The sequence below is a fragment of the Papio anubis genome, chromosome 16 (genome assembly GCF_008728515.1).
Source record: "Papio anubis isolate 15944 chromosome 16, Panubis1.0, whole genome shotgun sequence".
Lineage (NCBI taxonomy): Eukaryota > Metazoa > Chordata > Mammalia > Primates > Cercopithecidae > Papio > Papio anubis.
The window spans coordinates 9,188,721-9,206,052 of record NC_044991.1 but is presented as its reverse complement, the minus strand read 5'-3'; the positions used below and the strand labels follow the sequence as shown (position 1 = coordinate 9,206,052).

The window sequence follows — 17,332 nt, the reverse complement described above, 5'->3', positions numbered from 1 at the left end:
CAGAGCCTCCCTTACTCCCTGGAAGCCCTGGAGATTTGTGGCTTCTCCAGCTAGACTCCAACAGAGGCACTCAGGGTCAGCGGTTGGTACCGACAACCCACGTGGAGGACTCAGCCCATCTGGCCGCTGGGCCTGAAGCAGAGGTTGGGGGAAAATCTTGACCTCTGCAAGTTGCCAGCTTTTTGACCTTAGGCAGGACCCTTCCCATCTCTGAGCCTCTGCAAGTTCAGGCAGGGAGGCTGAGCTATGCACAGCAAGGTTCACAAGAGTCACTGGCACAGAGATGTGCGGGAGGTGATATTTACTCCAAAACAGATCTGTGGGCGTCTGGCTACTGGTCACCCTGATGGGAGACTCCCACTTAGGTGTAAAATTAGGAAGTTGTTTTGTGGCTGAGGAAGTGCTATAGGGATGCTTGGGATGGAGAAGACACAATTGTGGTTTTCAGTGATTTGAAGGGTTGATTGTGGAAGACTGACTAGCCTCATTTAATCTGGTTCCAAAGGGTAGGACTAGGAAGTTAGGCCTGTCATGTGCCAGGCACTGATCTAGATTCTCTCCTTTCATCCTCACTGCAGCCTCTGAAGGCATTATCCCCATTTACAGATGGGAAAAAGTGATGTTTAGAGGGATTAAATAAGATAAAGGTTATACAGCTTGTAAGGGGCAGAGCTGGGATTTAAGCTCAGATCTCCAAAGCTGGAACCATGTAATGGGGGCACATTTTCATTTGATTTAAGAAGCATTGGTTTAAAATCTTAGAACTGACCAGTAGAATAGGCTTTCTGGAAGAGAGTGAGCTTCCTGACGTAGTCATGTTGAACCAGGGGGCTTATGGGAGTTATGAGGGGAGATTTTCTGCCTCGGCCCCTCTGTTCCCCAGAAAGTGGGGGAAAGTGGAGGGCAAGGGCACAGTGAAAGTATTTCTTCTAGATGAGGGCCTGGGATTTACCAGGCCTGAGACGTAGGCTCTAAGTATGGGAAAAAATTTTCCCATTTCCCAGTTTTGGGAAAACTGTGTTGGATGGCCTTATGGGTGATCTCAGGAATATCTCTGTGGCCTGAGGTTGAACTGAGCATTGAGTATGTTTTACTTTTGGAATCAGGAAATAAAAACAGAACTCTGTAAAGTTATTTTTAAAAAATATGACTGGGTTCAGTGACTTATGCCTGTAGTCCCAGCACTTTGGGAGGCCAAGGCGGGCGGATCACTTGAGGTCAAGAGTTCGAGACCAGCTTGGCCAACATGGCAAAGCCCTGTCTCTACTAAAAATACAAAAAATAGCTGGGCGTGGTGGTGCATGCCTGTAATCCCAGCTACTCAGGAGGCAGAGGTTGCAGTGAGCCAAGATTGTGCCACTGTACTCCAGCATGGGGCGACAGAGTGAGACTCCGTCTCAAAAAAAAAAAAAAAAATGTTTAATATATGCCCAGCTGGGTGGCTCATGCCTGTAATCCCAGCACTTTGGGAGGCCGAGGCGGGTGGATCACGAGGTCAAGAGTTCGAGACCAGCCTGACCAATATAGTGAAACCCCATCTCTACTAAAATACAAAAATTAGCTGAGCGTTGTGGTGCGCGCCTGTAATCCCAGCTACTTAGGAGGCTGGGGCAGGAGAATCGCTTGAACCTGGGAGGCGGAGGTTGCAGTGAGCGGAGATTGCACCACTGCATTCCAGCCTGGGCAACAAGGTGAGACTTCGTCTCAGGAAAAAAAAAAAAAAAAAAAAAAAAAAAGCCCAAGGCATCATAATTATCCTTCCTTAAATAATACTGTGCTGGGTGTGGTGGTTTACGCCTCTAATCCCAGCACTTTAGGAGGCTGAGGTGGAAGGATGGCAGATACTTGAGGATGTGTTCTCTCAAAACAAGAGTAATCTAAGAAAAAGCCATTGAATCCAGGAAACAAGAATCCAACTCAAGAGAAGGACAGGATGTTCTAAGGATACTAATGGATGTTTTTTTTGAGGCGGAGTCTCGCTCTGTCGCCCAGGCTGGAGTGCAGTGGCGCGATCTCGGCTCACTGCAAGCTCCGCCTCCCGGGTTTACGCCATTCTCCTGCCTCAGTCTCCCGAGTAGCTGGGACTACAGGCGCCGCCACCTCGCCCGGCTAATTTTTTGTATTTTTAGTAGAGATGGGGTTTCACCGTGTTAGCCAGGATGGTCTCGATCTCCTGACCTCGTGATCCGCCCGAAGGACAGGATATTCTAAGGATACTAATGGATGTGAGTTCCAGAGAGGTATGAGACCTTATGGGGAAGGAGACAGAGGCTCCAGGAGATCACAGGTGGATCTCCTGACGCATTCATAATATTGAGTGTCGTAGCTGATGGAGAGTTCGAGGATGAATTTGTGATAAGTTCACCAAGTGTTGAAGTTTGTTGTCTTTGGGGCAGATAAATGGGGGGTTGGGACTTGAGTCCTGGTTTCCTTTATAATGATAGTTTTTAAATTTTAATAATGCATAAAGATGTTACTCTGATCAAAAAAAAATTAAAAAACAAAAATATCAAATATCACTAATAAGGATTAGTATTATCATGGTTGTATTTCCTCAGAAATGTCAGCCCTGACACCTGTTCATTGTGAGTACAATGGATTCCTTGGTGCCAGGGATTGTGGGGAGGGAGAGATGCAGCATAGACTAGTGTTTGGTGCCTTGCTTGGAGTCGCTGAGTATTAGGGACCCACAAGATACCAGGCCAGGGAGGCTGGTGGAAGGGTGATGATGGTAGATGTCCCTGGATGGGCTTCAGGGAGTCTGTAAAATTGTGTGTTTTATCACTTTTCTATATTTTCTCCATGAAATATATCTTGCTTTTTATAACAGAGGAAAAATTCTGGTAATTTTTTTTTTTTTTTTTGAGACAGAGTCTCGCTCTGTTGCCAGGCTGGAGTGCAATGGCGCAATCTCGGCTCACTGCAACCTCCACGTCCCGGGTTCAAGAGATTCTCTTGCCTCAGCCTCCCGAGTAGCTGGGATTACAGGCACCTGCCGCCACACCCAGCTAATTTTTGTTTTTAGTAGAGACAGGGTTTTGCCATGTCGGCCAGGCTGGTCTCGAACTCTTGACCTCGTGATCTGCCCGCCTTGGCCTCCCAAAGTGCTGGGATTACAGGCGTGAGCCACCGCGCCCGGCCGGTAATTTTTTTTTTTTTAATAGCGACTAGGTCTCACTATGTTGCCCAGGCTGATCTTGAACTCCTGAGCTCAAGCGATCCTCCTGCCTCAGCAGGAGTGCAGTGGCGCGGTCTCAGCTCACTGCAGTCTCCGTCTCCCAGGTTCCAGCGATTCTCCTGCCTCAGCCTCCCAAGTAGCTGGGATTACATGCTCCCACCACTACATCTGGCTAATTTTTGTGTTTTTAATAGACACAGGGTTCCACCATGTTGGCCAGGCTGGTCTCGAACTCCTGTCCTCAGGTGATTCACCCACCTTGGCCTCCCAGAGTGCTGAGATTACAGGCATGAGCCACCATGCTTGGCTGGTTTTCTTTTCTTTCAGTTGCAAGTGCTTTCTTGCATATGCTATTCTCTCTGTGCCAGATTCCCTGGACTCGTTCCCCTAAAGCCTATTTGTTTAGCCTCAGATCAAACATCACTTTATTGGAGAAACCCTTCCCCAATTCTAGATTAGGCTGTCCAGTTTTATGCTGTTATAGCAGCTTAACTTTTCTGTCATAGCACTTCTCTTACAGTCACTTACACAGTCCCATAAGTGATTACTTGACATGTTTTCTCATCTAAAATTCAGGCACCACAACACATAGTCTGGGACTGGAGAAATACTTAATGAATCAGGAAGACGTTAGTTTAAATTGGGGAGGTAGTATGGGAGGGAAAGCATTGACTTGAGAATTGGAGGGCTTGAATTCTGCCCCTAACTACTGTTAACTAGGTATGTGACCTTGGCTTTCATATCCTCATCTGTCAAACGAAAAAATTCCTGGTGATCTGGGGTCATCTTGGGTTGTGATAATCTATACTTCTAGATGAATCATCAAATTAACAGAGCTCTAGAGGGCTGCTTATCTAGGATGAGAAGCTACCTGCCTCTTTGGCCTCTCCACTTGGGTATCAGATAGTCCAATGTCCAGAACCAAACTCCTGGTGTCACCCTGCATGTCGGCTTTTCCGGTTGCCTTCCCCATTTCGTTTATAGCAACCCATTCTTCCAGTTACTTAGGTCCAAAACCTAAGTGATATTCTTGACTCCTTCTCTCACACCCCTTGGCCAACTTTTCAGCAAATCCTACTGTTATCACTTTCAAAATATAGACATCTCTAGCCAGTTTTTTTAAACTTGAACTCAAACATGATCTGGTTTGAGTTCATGATCTGATAAAATCTTGGCTTCTTTTGTGCTTGATTGCTCATATTTCTGTGGCCTCACTGAATCTTGCACCTAATGTGCACAATAGCAACTATAACTATAATACTACAGTCTTTCTTATTCTACCAGATGGTAATCCTGATGGTAGGGACCCCATGGTGGTGTTCCCAGTGTCCAGTGTGGTACAACTAAGCATCCCTCAGGTGCAGTATAGCAGATGGGACATGGGTGTGCCAAGATAGCCCTGGCCTTACCCCACCCTAGCAGGGTGACATGCTGAACCTGCCGGTTGCCTCCTGGTAGCAGGTTAGTCTGCTTACTGCTCTGCGGTGTCCAAATGTATTATTTTGTTCATGTGCCTTAACTTGGAAAAGCTTGGAAGCCTCATGGTAACAGCATTTGGCACCTAGGAAGGTATTCATTGTTAAATGAATTCTTTGTTAAGTGAGGTAGACTAGAGGGATCATTCTCCCTGATTTTTTTTTTTTTTTTTTTTTTTTTTTTGAGATGGGGTTTTACTTTTGTTGCCCAGGCTGGAGTGCAATGACGTGATCTCGGCTCACCGCAACCTCCACCTCCCAGGTTCAAGCGATTCTCCTGCCTCAGCCTTCCCAAGTAGCTGGGATTATAGACATGTGCCACCAAGCCCGGCTAATTTTGTATTTTTAGTAGAGATGGGGTTTCTCCGTGTGTGTCAGGCTGGTCTCGAACTCCCGACCTCAGGTGATCGGCCCACCTTGGCCTCCCAAACTGCTGAGATTACAGGCAGGAACCGCTGTGCCCGACCATTCTCCCTGTTTTATAGAAGAAAGAGTAAGCTGTGTGACCAGCCCGGGGCCTGATCATAATCGAGTGCGGTTCTGAGTCTCATGTGCATTCTGGGGCAAAACACTGGGTTGCATTTCACATGTGCACATGTGTAGCTCGTTGCTTCCTTCCCTGCTTGTACATGAAGGTGAAGGCTGTGGCTAAGCCAGAAGGGCCTGGATTCTGGGGGTTTCTTTCTTGATTCAGATAAATCCATTCTGACATTACTGTGCTTTCCCCCAGGCCTTTGGGGATTAAGGGGGTTTATTGGTGAGCCTGCTTGCTGGGGAGGAATATTTATAGACTGTGGGCTGGAAGGAACTTTGGAGAACATCAGGTCCAGTGATGACCAGATGTGGCTATCTCAGAGTAACCGGGTAATCTTTTACTGATGCTTAGGCCCTACTGCAGGTGATCTGATTCAGAGCTCTGGGAGTGATAGGACCTAGAAGCTGAGTTTTTACAAAACCTCCCAAGTGATTTTGATATAGCTGGAATAATCCAGTTCCCCCTCTTCCCCCTTTTTTTGAGATAAGATCTTGCTCTGTGGTCCAGGCTGGAGTGCAGTGGTACACATGAACACAGCCCACTGCATCCTTGACCTTCTGGGCTAAAGCTGTCCTCCCACCTCAGCATCTCAAGGAACTGGGACTACAGGTGTGTGCCACCATGCTTGGCTAATTTTGTTTCTTCTTTGTGGAGACAGGGTCTTACTATATTGTCCAGGCTGGTCTCAAACTCCTGGGGTCAAACCATCCTTCCGCCTCAGCCTCCCAAAGTGCTGGGATTACAGGTTTTGCGAGCCCTGCACTAGCCAAATAGTAATGCTCTTAATACTAATACCCAGACCACATTCTTAATTACTTCCAAAATGTCTTTGATAGCTATCTTTTTCCAAATCAAGATCTGATAAAAAACATACATTGCATTGGTTTTTCCATTTATGTCTCTCTTAATCTACAGCAGCACCGCCACTCCCTGCCCCAGCCCTTTCTTCCCCAGGACATTGACTCTTTGAAGAGACCAGGCCAGTTTTCCTGTAGAATGTCCACTTTCTGGGTTTCATTGTTCTTTTGTCCCCTTGCATTTCCCTTACTCTGGAGGTAAGTTTCCAAAGCTTTCTTACATGCAGGTTAAACATTCTGGACAAGAATTCTTCGTAGGTGAGGCCGGGTCACCAGGAGGCCCTGGTGTCGGGTGGTCCTGCTGTTGGTGGTGCCGCGTTTGATCTCTGGGTTAAAATGGTGGTAATCAGATTCTGCTATTGTAAAGGTACATTTTTTTTCCTTTTCCTTCATAATGATAACTTCCTGTAAGTAAACTTGCTGAAACAAAGGGTTTGCACATTTCCAAAAACCAAAACGCTTTTGATTCTTGTCAAATTGCCACTGAACAATTATGCTACTCTGCACTTTAAGGAGTATGCTTTTCTTCACCTATTTGCCTGGTTTATTTTTTCTTTTTCTGATTACAAAAGAAATGTGTATATCATGCAACATTTAAAAGTTACAGGCCGGGCACGGTGCCTCACGCCTGTAATCTTAGCACTTTGGGAGGCTGAGGTGGATGGATCACCTGAGGTGAGGAGTTCAAGACCAGCCTGGCCAACATGGTGAAACTCTGTCTTTACAAAAAATACAAAAATTAGCTGGGTGTGGTAGCACATGCCTGTTGTCTCAGCTACTCAGAAGGCTAAGGGAGGAGAATCGCTTAAACCCGGGAGGCAGAGGTTGCAGTGAGCTGAGATTGCGCCACTGTACTCCGGCCTGGGCGACAGAGCAAGACTCCGTCTCAAAAAAAAAAAAAAAGAAAGAAAAAAACTTGTGGTCAAATCTAACATAAAATTTGACATTTTAACCACTTTCAGTGTTCAATTCATTAGTATTAATTACATTCATAATGTTGTGCAACCACCACGATTATCTTCTTTGTAAACAGCTGTAGAGTGGCATTCCATGGTGCCTGAGCCAGAACGTATTCAATCAGTGCCCTGTGTATGGACAATTGGGTTGTTCTCTTAAAAATAGTGCTGCAGACAGTGTCTTTGCCTGTCTCTCTGCTCTTTTATGTATTTTAATTAGATCGTTTCCTGGAAGAGGGAAAGCTAGTCAAAGAGGGCAAACATTTTACATTGTAATATGTATTACCTAATTGTCTTTCAAAATGTTGAACCTCTTTACAGTCTAACTAAAAGCATCTCAGACTGATAAAGCATTGATTTGCCTTGGTAACTGTTTTCTCTCACAAGACTAACTCAGCCTGCTCTGTATTTAACCCTGCTTGGTAAGGAAGAGCTGGTTGGGAAGGTAGAAGCAACATCCCTTTTTTTTAACTAATTGGTATTTATGTAACACCTCCTGTGTATCAGGCTTGCTGTTCAGGCCGGGGGAATTTAGTTCTGAACAGACACAATCTCTCCCTAGTGGAGCTTACAGACTGAAATATTTGGAGACAGACATCATCTCATGAATGAACTCAAGAAGTAAAGGGCATATATAATAGGAGGCTCTGGTAGAGCCGGGGATTCGGGGAAGGATTCCCTGAGAAAGTTAAATGTATTTGGAGTTTGAAGGATCAATTGGATGTTCCCTAGGCAAAGGGCAGATTGGGAATGGAGGTGGACAGCAAACATTCCAAGCAGAAGAAAAACTACATCTGTAAAGGCCTCTGGCAGGTCCCTTTAGAATGTGTTCTGGCCAAGGAAGTTCATCATGTTCAGTGCCCTTGAGGAAGGCCGGTTCTGAATTTCCCAGAACCAGATAGATGAGATCCCACTGCCAAGGCCCCATGAGCAGAAGGGGTTTGAGAGGGATGGAAGGCTTTCCAAGGCAAATTCTAACAAATTACAAATAATCTGGAGAGGAGGAAGAGAGGCACCTAAATAAATAAGTTTAGAGTTTTAGAATGACTTGACCAAAGTTGGAAGGAGTAGGTAACCAAGGAGGAACAGTACAGAGCAGCTGGAATACATCAGAAGGGGGTCAGGAATGCCAAAGGACCTGATGAGCTAAGGCTTCTGGAAAATGCTAATCAGCCACAAGGACCTTTAAAGCTGTCTGCAGTAAGAAAAATAGGAAGAGTCACGCTGCTTCTGGCAATATCCAGAGGAGGAACACAATGTCGCCACTTCTAGTTTTACATTCATCTCCTTTATGAAAGAAACGATACAGTATAACACATGTGGAATGCTTTTATTATGAATAGGCCATGTGCCAAGCACTTTATATAAATGATTTCATTTTATATCAATGCTATGAAGTTTATCTTCATTTTCTTTATGACAAAACTAAGACATGGGGAACTTAAATAACTTCCCCAGGGTCACAGCAGTTAAGTGGTGGAGCTGGGTTGGGCAATCTGACTATAGTTCTTCAATCCGAACTATCACACTGCGCTGGGAAAGGATGGGCCATATGAGGTGAGAGGGACTGGCCCAGATTCTAGAGGCAGTGGAATCTAGAAGTGATCCATCACAGAGAGAGAGACCTGAGCTGGCATCCTGGAGTCACTGCATACCAGCTAGTAAATTCTGACTTACCTCTCTGATCTCCAGTTTCCACATCTGTAAGATGGGAATAACACTTATCTGCACTATTATACTGGAATTCAGAATAGGCACAGAAAGTGCTTGGCATGGAACAGATGCTTAATTAGTAATTGTTTTTATTTTTATTCTAAGAGTAGGGTAAAGACCCAAAGCTAGTTTTGTTTTGTTTTGTTTTGTTTTTTAACATATGAGATATGTGGTCCATGAATGAATGATACGTGGTGTCTTAGTCCATTTTGTGTTGCCATAACAGAATACTACATACTGAGTAATTTATAAAGAAAAGGAATTTAGGCTGGGCACAGTGACTCATGCTTATAATCCCTGCACTTTGGGAGGCTGAGGCAGGCGGATCACCTGAGGTCAGGAGTTTGAGACCAGCCTGGGCAACATGATGAAACCCCGTCTCTACTAAAAATACAAAAAATTAGGCCAGTCACAGTTGCTTACACCTGTAATCCCAACGCTTTGAGAGGCTGAGGCGGGCAGATCACCTGAGGTTGGGAGTTAAATAGCAGCCTGACCAACGTGGTGAAACCCCATCTCTACTAAAAATACAAAATTAGCTGGGCGTGGTGGCACATGCCTGTAATCCCAGCTCTCGGGAGGCTGAGGCAGGAGACTTGCTTGAACCTGGGAGGCAGAGGTTACAGTGAGCAGAGATTATGCCATTACACTCTAGCCTGGGCAACAAGAGCAAAACTTCATCTCAAAAGAAAAAAGAAAATTAGCCAGGCATCATGGCAGGCAGCTGTAATCCCAGCTACTCAGGAGGCTGAGGTGGAAGAATATCTTGAACCTGGGAGGTGGAGGTTGCAGTGAGCTGAGATAGCGCCACTACTCCAACCTGGACAACAAGTATGAAACTCTGTCAAAAAAGAAGAAAGGGAGGGAGGGAGGAGAAAGAAAGAGAAAGAAAGAAAGAAAACGAATTTATTTCTTACAGTTCTGGAGGATGGGAAGTCGAAGATTGAGGGGCTGCATCTGGTGAGGGCCATCATGCTGTGTCACCACATGGTAGAAGGTATAAGGATAAGAGAGAGGGGAGGAAGGGGGCCAGACTTATCCCTTTATCAGGAACCGACTCACATGACAACTAACCCACTTCTGTAATAACAGCATTAATTCATTGTGAGGGTAGCGCCCTTCTGACCTTATTACCTCGTTTTTTTTTTTTTTTTTTTTGAGACGGAGTCTCGCTCTGTCACCCAGGCTGGAGTGCAGTGGCCGGATCTCAGCTCACTGCAAGCTCCGCCTCCCAGGTTTACACCATTCTCCTGCCTCAGCCTCCCGAGTAGCTGGGACTGCAGGCGCCCGCCACCTCACCCGGCTAGTTTTTTGTATTTTTTAGTAGAGACGGGGTTTCACGGGGTTAGCCAGGATGGTCTCGATCTCCTGACCTTGTGATCCGCCCGTCTCGGCCTCCCAAAGTGCTGGGATTACAGGCTTGAGCCACTGCACCCGGCCCCTTATCACCTCTTAAAGGCCCCATCTCTCAACACTGACATTGGGCATTGAGTTGCCAACACAAACTTTGGGGGACACATTCAAACCATAACACATGGTGGCCTTGCCCTTGAAGTCAGTCTACAGGGTAAGCATATTTCTTGCCCATGTATAGAGAATGAAATAAAAAAAAAAAAATACAGGGTGAGCATGTTGACGTGGCCCCCCTTTTAACAGTTTCCATGTGACATTTCATGCACCGCAGCCTTTCACTGCTCTGAAGCCAGGAGTCAAGCTGAGATTTCCCCTGAGGCCTGGAGAAGATAGGTGAACTGGCAAAGACTGAAAGTCTAGCTGTCTTTTACTTTTTTGTTGCGATGAGCAGATACACTAGTGAGAATGAGTGTTTCATCCTTATTAATTTATAAACCTAAGCTGTTCAATCTGGCAAGTTAAAATTCAGTGGCATAAAAAATTCCGTTCCATGGCTGGGTGCGGCGACTCATCCCTGTAATCCTAGCACTTTGGGAGGCCGAGGTGGGAGGATCACTTGAGTCTAGGAGTTTGAGGCCATCCTGGGCAACATGTTCTAAAAAAATAAGGCCAGGTGCGGTGGCTCACGCCTGTAATCCCAGCACTTTGGGAGGCCGAGGAAGGCGGATCATATGAGGTCAGGAGTTCAAGACCAGTCTGACCAACATGGCAAAACCTTGTCTCTACTAAAAATACAAAATTAGCTACTCAGGAGGTGGAGACAGGAGAATTGCTTGAACCCTGGAGACACAGGTTGCAGTGAGCTGAGATCATGCCAGACAGCACAGATCTAGAACTTGTTCATCGGGGCAGGAAGTCCTCTGGGACAGCACTGGATTTGAGAACAGACACTTTAACATAGTTGGAAAGCAGAACGGCAGGGTGATTAAGGGTGAAATGTGTAGCTGATTTCATCTGTATTTAACACTGTGAAGTGTATCTCCATTAAGCACCGAGGTTTAAGGAGTTAAATGACTTGCCTGGGGCAGCAGCAAGCACATGGGTCAGTCAGGCTGCATTTGGATCCCACTTCCTACAGTGTGGTCTTGTCATTCATCCTCCATGCCTCTGTTTCCCGACTGGGAAAATAGGATAATCATGGGAGCCACTTCACTGGGTGGCTGTGAAGATTAGACCATGTAATATATTCCAGGTGCGTCACACCATGCTTGTCTCATATTAGACACATCATAGTCTTTCTTTACCCATAAGTTGTATTTTGTATCTTTTTTTTTTTTAGACAGAGTTTCACTCTTGTTGCCTAGGCTGGAGTGTAATGGCGCAATCTCGGCTCACCGCAACCTCCACCTCCCGGGTTCAAGCGATTCTTCTGCCTCAGCCTCCTGAGTAGCTGGGATTACGGTTGTACACCACCACGTCCAGCTAATATATTTTTAGTAGACACGGGGTTTCACCACGTTGGTCAGGCTGGTCTCGAACTCCTGACCTCAAGTGATCCGCCTGTCTCGGCCTCCCAAAGTGCTGGGATTACAGGCGTGAGCCACCGTGCCAGGCTATATTCTGTATCAACATATGATTTTGTCCTTTTTGTTTTTTGAAATGGAGTCTCACTCTGTCTCCCAGGCTGGAGTGCAATGACGGGATCTCGGCTCACTGCAACCTCTGCCTCCTGGATTCAAGCGATTTTCCTGCCTCAGCCTCCTGAGTAGCTGGAATTACAGGTGCCTGCCACCACACCCTGCTAATTTTTGTATTTTTAATAGAGATGGGGTTTTACAGTGTTGGCCAGGCTGGTCTCAAACCCCTGACCTCAGGTGATCCACCCACCTCAACCTCTTAAAGTGCTGGAATTATAGGCGTGAGTCACCGTGCCCAGCTTGTTTTGTTTTGTTTTGAGACAAGGTCTTGCTCTGTTGCCCAGGCTGGAGTGCAGTGGCAAGATCATAGCTCACTGTAGTCTGGAACTCATGGGCTCAAGTGATCTCCTGCCTCTTGAGCAGCTGGGACTATAGGTATATGCCACCACGCTCAGCTAATCTATGTTTTATTTTATTTTGTAGAGACAAGGTCTTGCTGTCTTGCCCAGGCTGGTCTTGAACTCCTGGGCTCAATTGATCCTCCTGCCTCAGCCTCCCAAAGTGTTGGGATTACAGGTGTGAGCCACTGTGCCTGGCCTATTTTGTCCTTGACAGCTCTTACTATGTTGGCAAGGTTGGTCTTGAATTCCTGGTCTCAAGCAACCTTCCTGTGTCCTAAAGTGCTAGGATTACAGGCATCAGCCACTGCTCCTGGCCCAGCATTATTTCTGAAGCCTATTTGTAGGTATTGAGATGTAGTCTGTAGGTGGCTTAACTGTGCCCTGGCTGTGGGAATTGGAGCTTTGCCTTGTCCCAGTACCGTAGATAAGATTACAATGCATTGTCTTGCCTGCTGCACCAGGCAATAGGTATTGTTACAGTTGTTTTTATTTCTAAGGAAACTGAAACTTAGGGCAATTAATTTGTAAAAATAAAGAAACAGATTGGTAATTTCACATTGGAAAGATGTCTGAGATTTGTTAGTAAATGAAAAAGATGAGTTGCAGGCCAGGCGTGGTGGCTCACACCTGTAATCCCAGCACTCTGGGATGCCAAGGTGGGTGGATCATTTGAGGTCAGGAGTTTGAGACCAGCCTGGGCAATGTGGTGAAACCCCATTTCCGCCAAAAAAGTACAAAAATTAACCGGGCACGGTAGTGCATGCCTGTAGTGCCCACTACTTGGGAGGCTGAGGCAGGAGAATTGCTTGAACCTGGGAGGCAGAGGTTGCCGTGAGCTGAGATCATGCCACTACACTCCAGCCTGGGTGATGAGAGCGAAACCCCATCTCAAAAAAAAAAGTAAAAGAAAAAGATGAGTTGCAGAACAACTTGTATGGTTTCTCATTTGTGTGAAGAACATGGTAGTGTGTACACTTAGGAATGCACAGGGTAATAATCATGGAAACGTACTCAGTACTCTATATAATGTCTCCAGATCCTCACAATAGCTCTGTGAAGAAACGATTGCTTGGAGAGGTTAAATTGTCCAGGATCGGTAAGTTGTGGGGCCATCCTGAAACCCAGGGCTCTGCTCCTCCATCCACCCCATGCACTGGGCTCCTCCCCGTGTCACAGGGATAGTGTTTATCACTGCAGCAGAAATATACTACCTTCTTCCTATGCACGTGCACTGTGGAAGGTCCTTTGATGTCATGTCATTGGTGGGTTCTTTGCACCTACCCAGTGAGGCAGGCAGTGAGGAGCCATCAGTCAGGTTTGAGCTTGGGGGCAAATGGATGTGAAGTCTGGACTGGGGATGTCGCCCCTGCCACAGACAGGTTAGAATGGGTGATGGTCGGGGGTACTGTTTCAGAATGTGGCCTATTCTCACTGCTGGGTGACTCAAACAGGGAATGGCTGCTCTGAGTACGTACTGGGTTCAGGTGCTGAGGTTGACAGCGTTTGGATTATATATCCGGGTGATGTAAAGAAGGGAGCCTGGGGCAGTGGTTTCAGCTTTGCCTCTTCCCCTACCCAGGGTATGACGAGGAACACCAGCCACCTAGAAAGCAAGCAGCTCTTTCCTTCTTGCTGTCATTTCTTTCTCTCTCTCTCTTTCTTTCTTTCTTCCTTCCTTCCTTCCTTCCTTCCTTTTTTTTCTTTTCTTTTCTTTTTTTTCTTTTTTGAGACGGAGTTTCCCTCTGTCACCTAGGCTGGAGTGAAGTGGGGTGATCTTGGCTCACTGCAACCTCTGCCCCCGGGTTCAAATGATTCTCCTGCCTCAGCCTCCTAAGTAGCTGGGATTATAGGTGCCCGCCACCATGCCCGGCTAATTTTTGTGTTTTTAGTAGAGATGGGGTTTCACCACGTTGGACAGGCTGCTTTCAAATTCCTGACCTCAGGCAATCCACCTACCTTGGCCTCCCAAAGGGCTGGGATTACAGGTGTGAGCCACTGCACCCGGCCTCTTGCTATCATTTCTTTGGATTCATTTATTCTTCTCTGGTAACAAGGTACCCTTGAAGGTTATTATTCATAGTTTAAAATTAACTAATACAGGTCGGGTACAGTGGCTCATGCCTGTAATCTCTGCTTTGGGAGGCTGAGGGAGGAGGATCGCTTAAGGCCAGGAGTTTGAGATCAACCTGGGCAATGTAGTAAGACCCTGTTGCTACAAAAAAATAAAATTAAAAGAATTAGGGTGGGTGCGGCGTCTCACGCCTGTAATTCTAGCACTTTGGGAGGCTGAGTCAGGTTTATCACATGAGGTCAGGAGTTCAATACCACCCTGACCAATATGTAGAAACCCTATCTCTACTAAAAATACAAAAATTAGCAAAGTATGGTGGCGTGCACCTGTAGTCCCAGTTACTTGGGAGGCTGAGACAGGAGAATTGCTTGAACCCGGTAGGCAGAGGTTGCAGTGAGCCAAGATCATGCCATTGCACTTCAACCTGGGCAACAGAGTAAGACTCCCTTAAAAAAAAAAAAAAAAAAAAAAAGGAAAGAAAAACATATTGGGATGTCGAGGCGGGCAGATCATGAGTTTAAGAGATCGAGACCATCCTAACCAACATGATAAAACCCTGTCTCTACTAAAAATACAAAAATTATCTGGGCGTGGTGGTGGACACCTGTAGTCCCAGCTACTCAGGATGCTGAGACAGGAGAAGTGCTTGAACCCAGGAGGTGGAGGTTGCAGTGAGCCGAGATTGCACCACTGCATTCCAGCCTGGCGACAGAGCAAGGCTCTGTCTCAAAAATAAGTAAATAAATAAATTAATTAAATAATTGGGTGTAGTAGTGTGTGCCTGTAGTCCCAGCTACCGAGGAAGCTAAGGTGGGAGGATCATTTGAGCTCAGGAGTTTCAGACTGCAGGGAAGTATGATCTTGCCCCTGCACTCCAGGCTGGGCAACTGAACAAGACACTGTCTCTTAAAAAAAAAAAAAAATTAACTAATACAGATCCCACCATAACAATCATTCATTTATTGCTGTGTAACAAATTGCCCCCAAACTTAAAAGCTTAAAACAACAAGCATTTATCTCATATTTCTGTGGGCCAGGAATTTGGGAGTGGCTTGGCTGGGTGGTTCTGGTGGCTTGAGGACTCTCCAGAAGTTGCAGTGAAGATGTCAGCTGGGGCTAGCCATCTGACAGGTTGAACCGGGGCTGGAGCATTCGCTTGCAAGGTGGCTTACTGACATCTGGCAAGGTGGTGCTGGTTATCGGCAAGAGGCCTCTGTTGCTGTCTTGGTGGGCCTCTCCCAAGATTGCTTAACAACATGGGGACTGTCTTGCCCTAGAGCAATCCAAGAGAGAGAGCAAGCCAGGCAGAAGCTGTTCTTTTTATGACCTAGTCTCAAAGTCCCATAGTATCACTTGTCACATTCTATAAAGTAGAATTAAGTCTGCCACATATTCAAAGGCAGGGTAATGGCTGGGCATGGTGGCTCATGCCTGTAATCCCAGCACTTTGGGAGGCCGAGGCGGATGGATCACTTGAGATCAGGAGTTCAAGACCAGCCTGGCCAACATGGTGAAACCCTGTTTCTACTACAAATACAAAAATTAGCCCTGGGCATGGTGGCACGTGCCTGTAATCCCAGCTACTGGGAAGCTGAGGCAGGAGAAGCTGAAGCTTGAACCCAGGAGGCAGCGGTTTCAGTGAGCTGAGACCCCACCACTGCACTCCCACCTGTGCCACAGAGCGAGACTCTGTCTCAGAAAAAAAGGTGGGAGGGGAATTAGGCACCACCTTTTGAAAGGATGAGGAAACATCCAAAGCCCAAGTGCGGGATTTTCCTCATTCATTCCTCCCTCTGACCCACAGATGTTTGTTGAATCTCCAGTATGTGCCAGGTAGTCCAGACATAGAGATGAGTAAGATAAATAAGGCTTGATCTCAGCTCTCAAGAAGCTTATAGTGCAGATAGACTAATAGCTCCGGTTTGGGTAGTGTTTTCCAGCTTAATGAGCACTTTCACTTCACGGTCTCAATTAACCTTCCCAGACCCCTGTGTGATCACCAGAGCTGGGTATATCCCTATTTTCTATCTCCTCTGGGTTTTAGACAATGAGGGCTTTTCTTATGTTGATATACCTTACATGATAGAAGTTGACTTTGATCTCAGCGATTTTTGCCTGTAAATCCCTTGCACTTTGTTCCTACCCCAGGCTGTGTTCCTTGTGGCTGCTTTGTCATCCCCTGTGCTGCAGATGAGGAAGCTGAGGCTGCAGTTACTGAACAGCTCTTGACACTTTAATTCCTGGATTTTTTTCACCATACTGAGCTGCCCTCGGGGATGGACTCTCCTAAGTGCTCCATTGACAATGGCTGTCATGTTTATTCTTGCAGAAAGCTCTGGGTGTGCGGCAGTACCATGTGGCCTCAGTCCTGTGCCAACGAGCCAAGGTGGCGATGAGCCACTTTGAGCCCAACGAGTACATCCACTATGACCTGCTAGAGAAGAATATTAACATTGTTCGCAAACGGTAAGGCTGCAGATGGGAGGCGGTGACTACTCAAGCGCACTGTGTCTGCTGCCTGCCCCTGTCAGGCAGCGAAGAGGTGTTTCATGAAGGATGGTTGGCGATGGTGGCAGGGTCAAGGTATTCAGGGTGCAAAGGTTTCTGCTGAGGAAAGGCATTCCAGATCAGTGTTGTAATTTCTGCCCTCTCTGCCAAGGGATAATCTGTGTTATCAAGAACCCTCTAGATGTGAACCATAGCCAGGTCTCAGGGACACTTTGGTGCTATAACCTGAACCTCCCAACCTTTTCAGGGCAGGCTGCTGACCCTCAGCCTGCCCTCTGGAAGCCACCAGGCCCAGTGCCTGGAGAATCATCTTCTATTTCCTCTTCAGTACACAGGCACAGAGGAGAGCTGAGGTCTGGGACCCAGAAGATAAATTAAGATGGGACCTTTTTTATTTTTTTGAGGCAGAGTCTCTCCCTGTTGCCCAGACTGGAGTGCAGTGGTGTGATCTTGGCTCACTGCAACCTCTGCCTCCCAGGTTGGAACGATTCTTATGCCTCAGCTTCCTGAGTAGCTGCAATTATAGGCATGCCACCACGCCCGGCTAATTTTTGTATTTTTAGTAGAGATAGGGTTTTGCCATGTTGCCCAGGCTGGTCTCAAATTCTTGAGCTCAAGCAATCTGCCTGCCTTGGCCTCCCAAAGTCC

At 46.5% G+C, this 17,332-nt stretch overlaps 1 protein-coding gene across 3 annotated transcripts in view; it reads left to right on the top strand.

Annotated features, from left to right (window-relative positions):
* Positions 1-17,332, top strand: part of ACO2 (aconitase 2) — a 60,345-nt gene that overhangs the window by 13,005 nt on the left and 30,008 nt on the right. For all 3 annotated transcript variants that reach the window (XM_003905606.4, XM_009217385.4, XM_021921601.1), the window contains exon 2: positions 16,506-16,642. In XM_003905606.4, the coding sequence (XP_003905655.1) occupies positions 16,506-16,642 (137 nt within the window). The remainder of the gene's footprint in view (positions 1-16,505; positions 16,643-17,332) is intronic.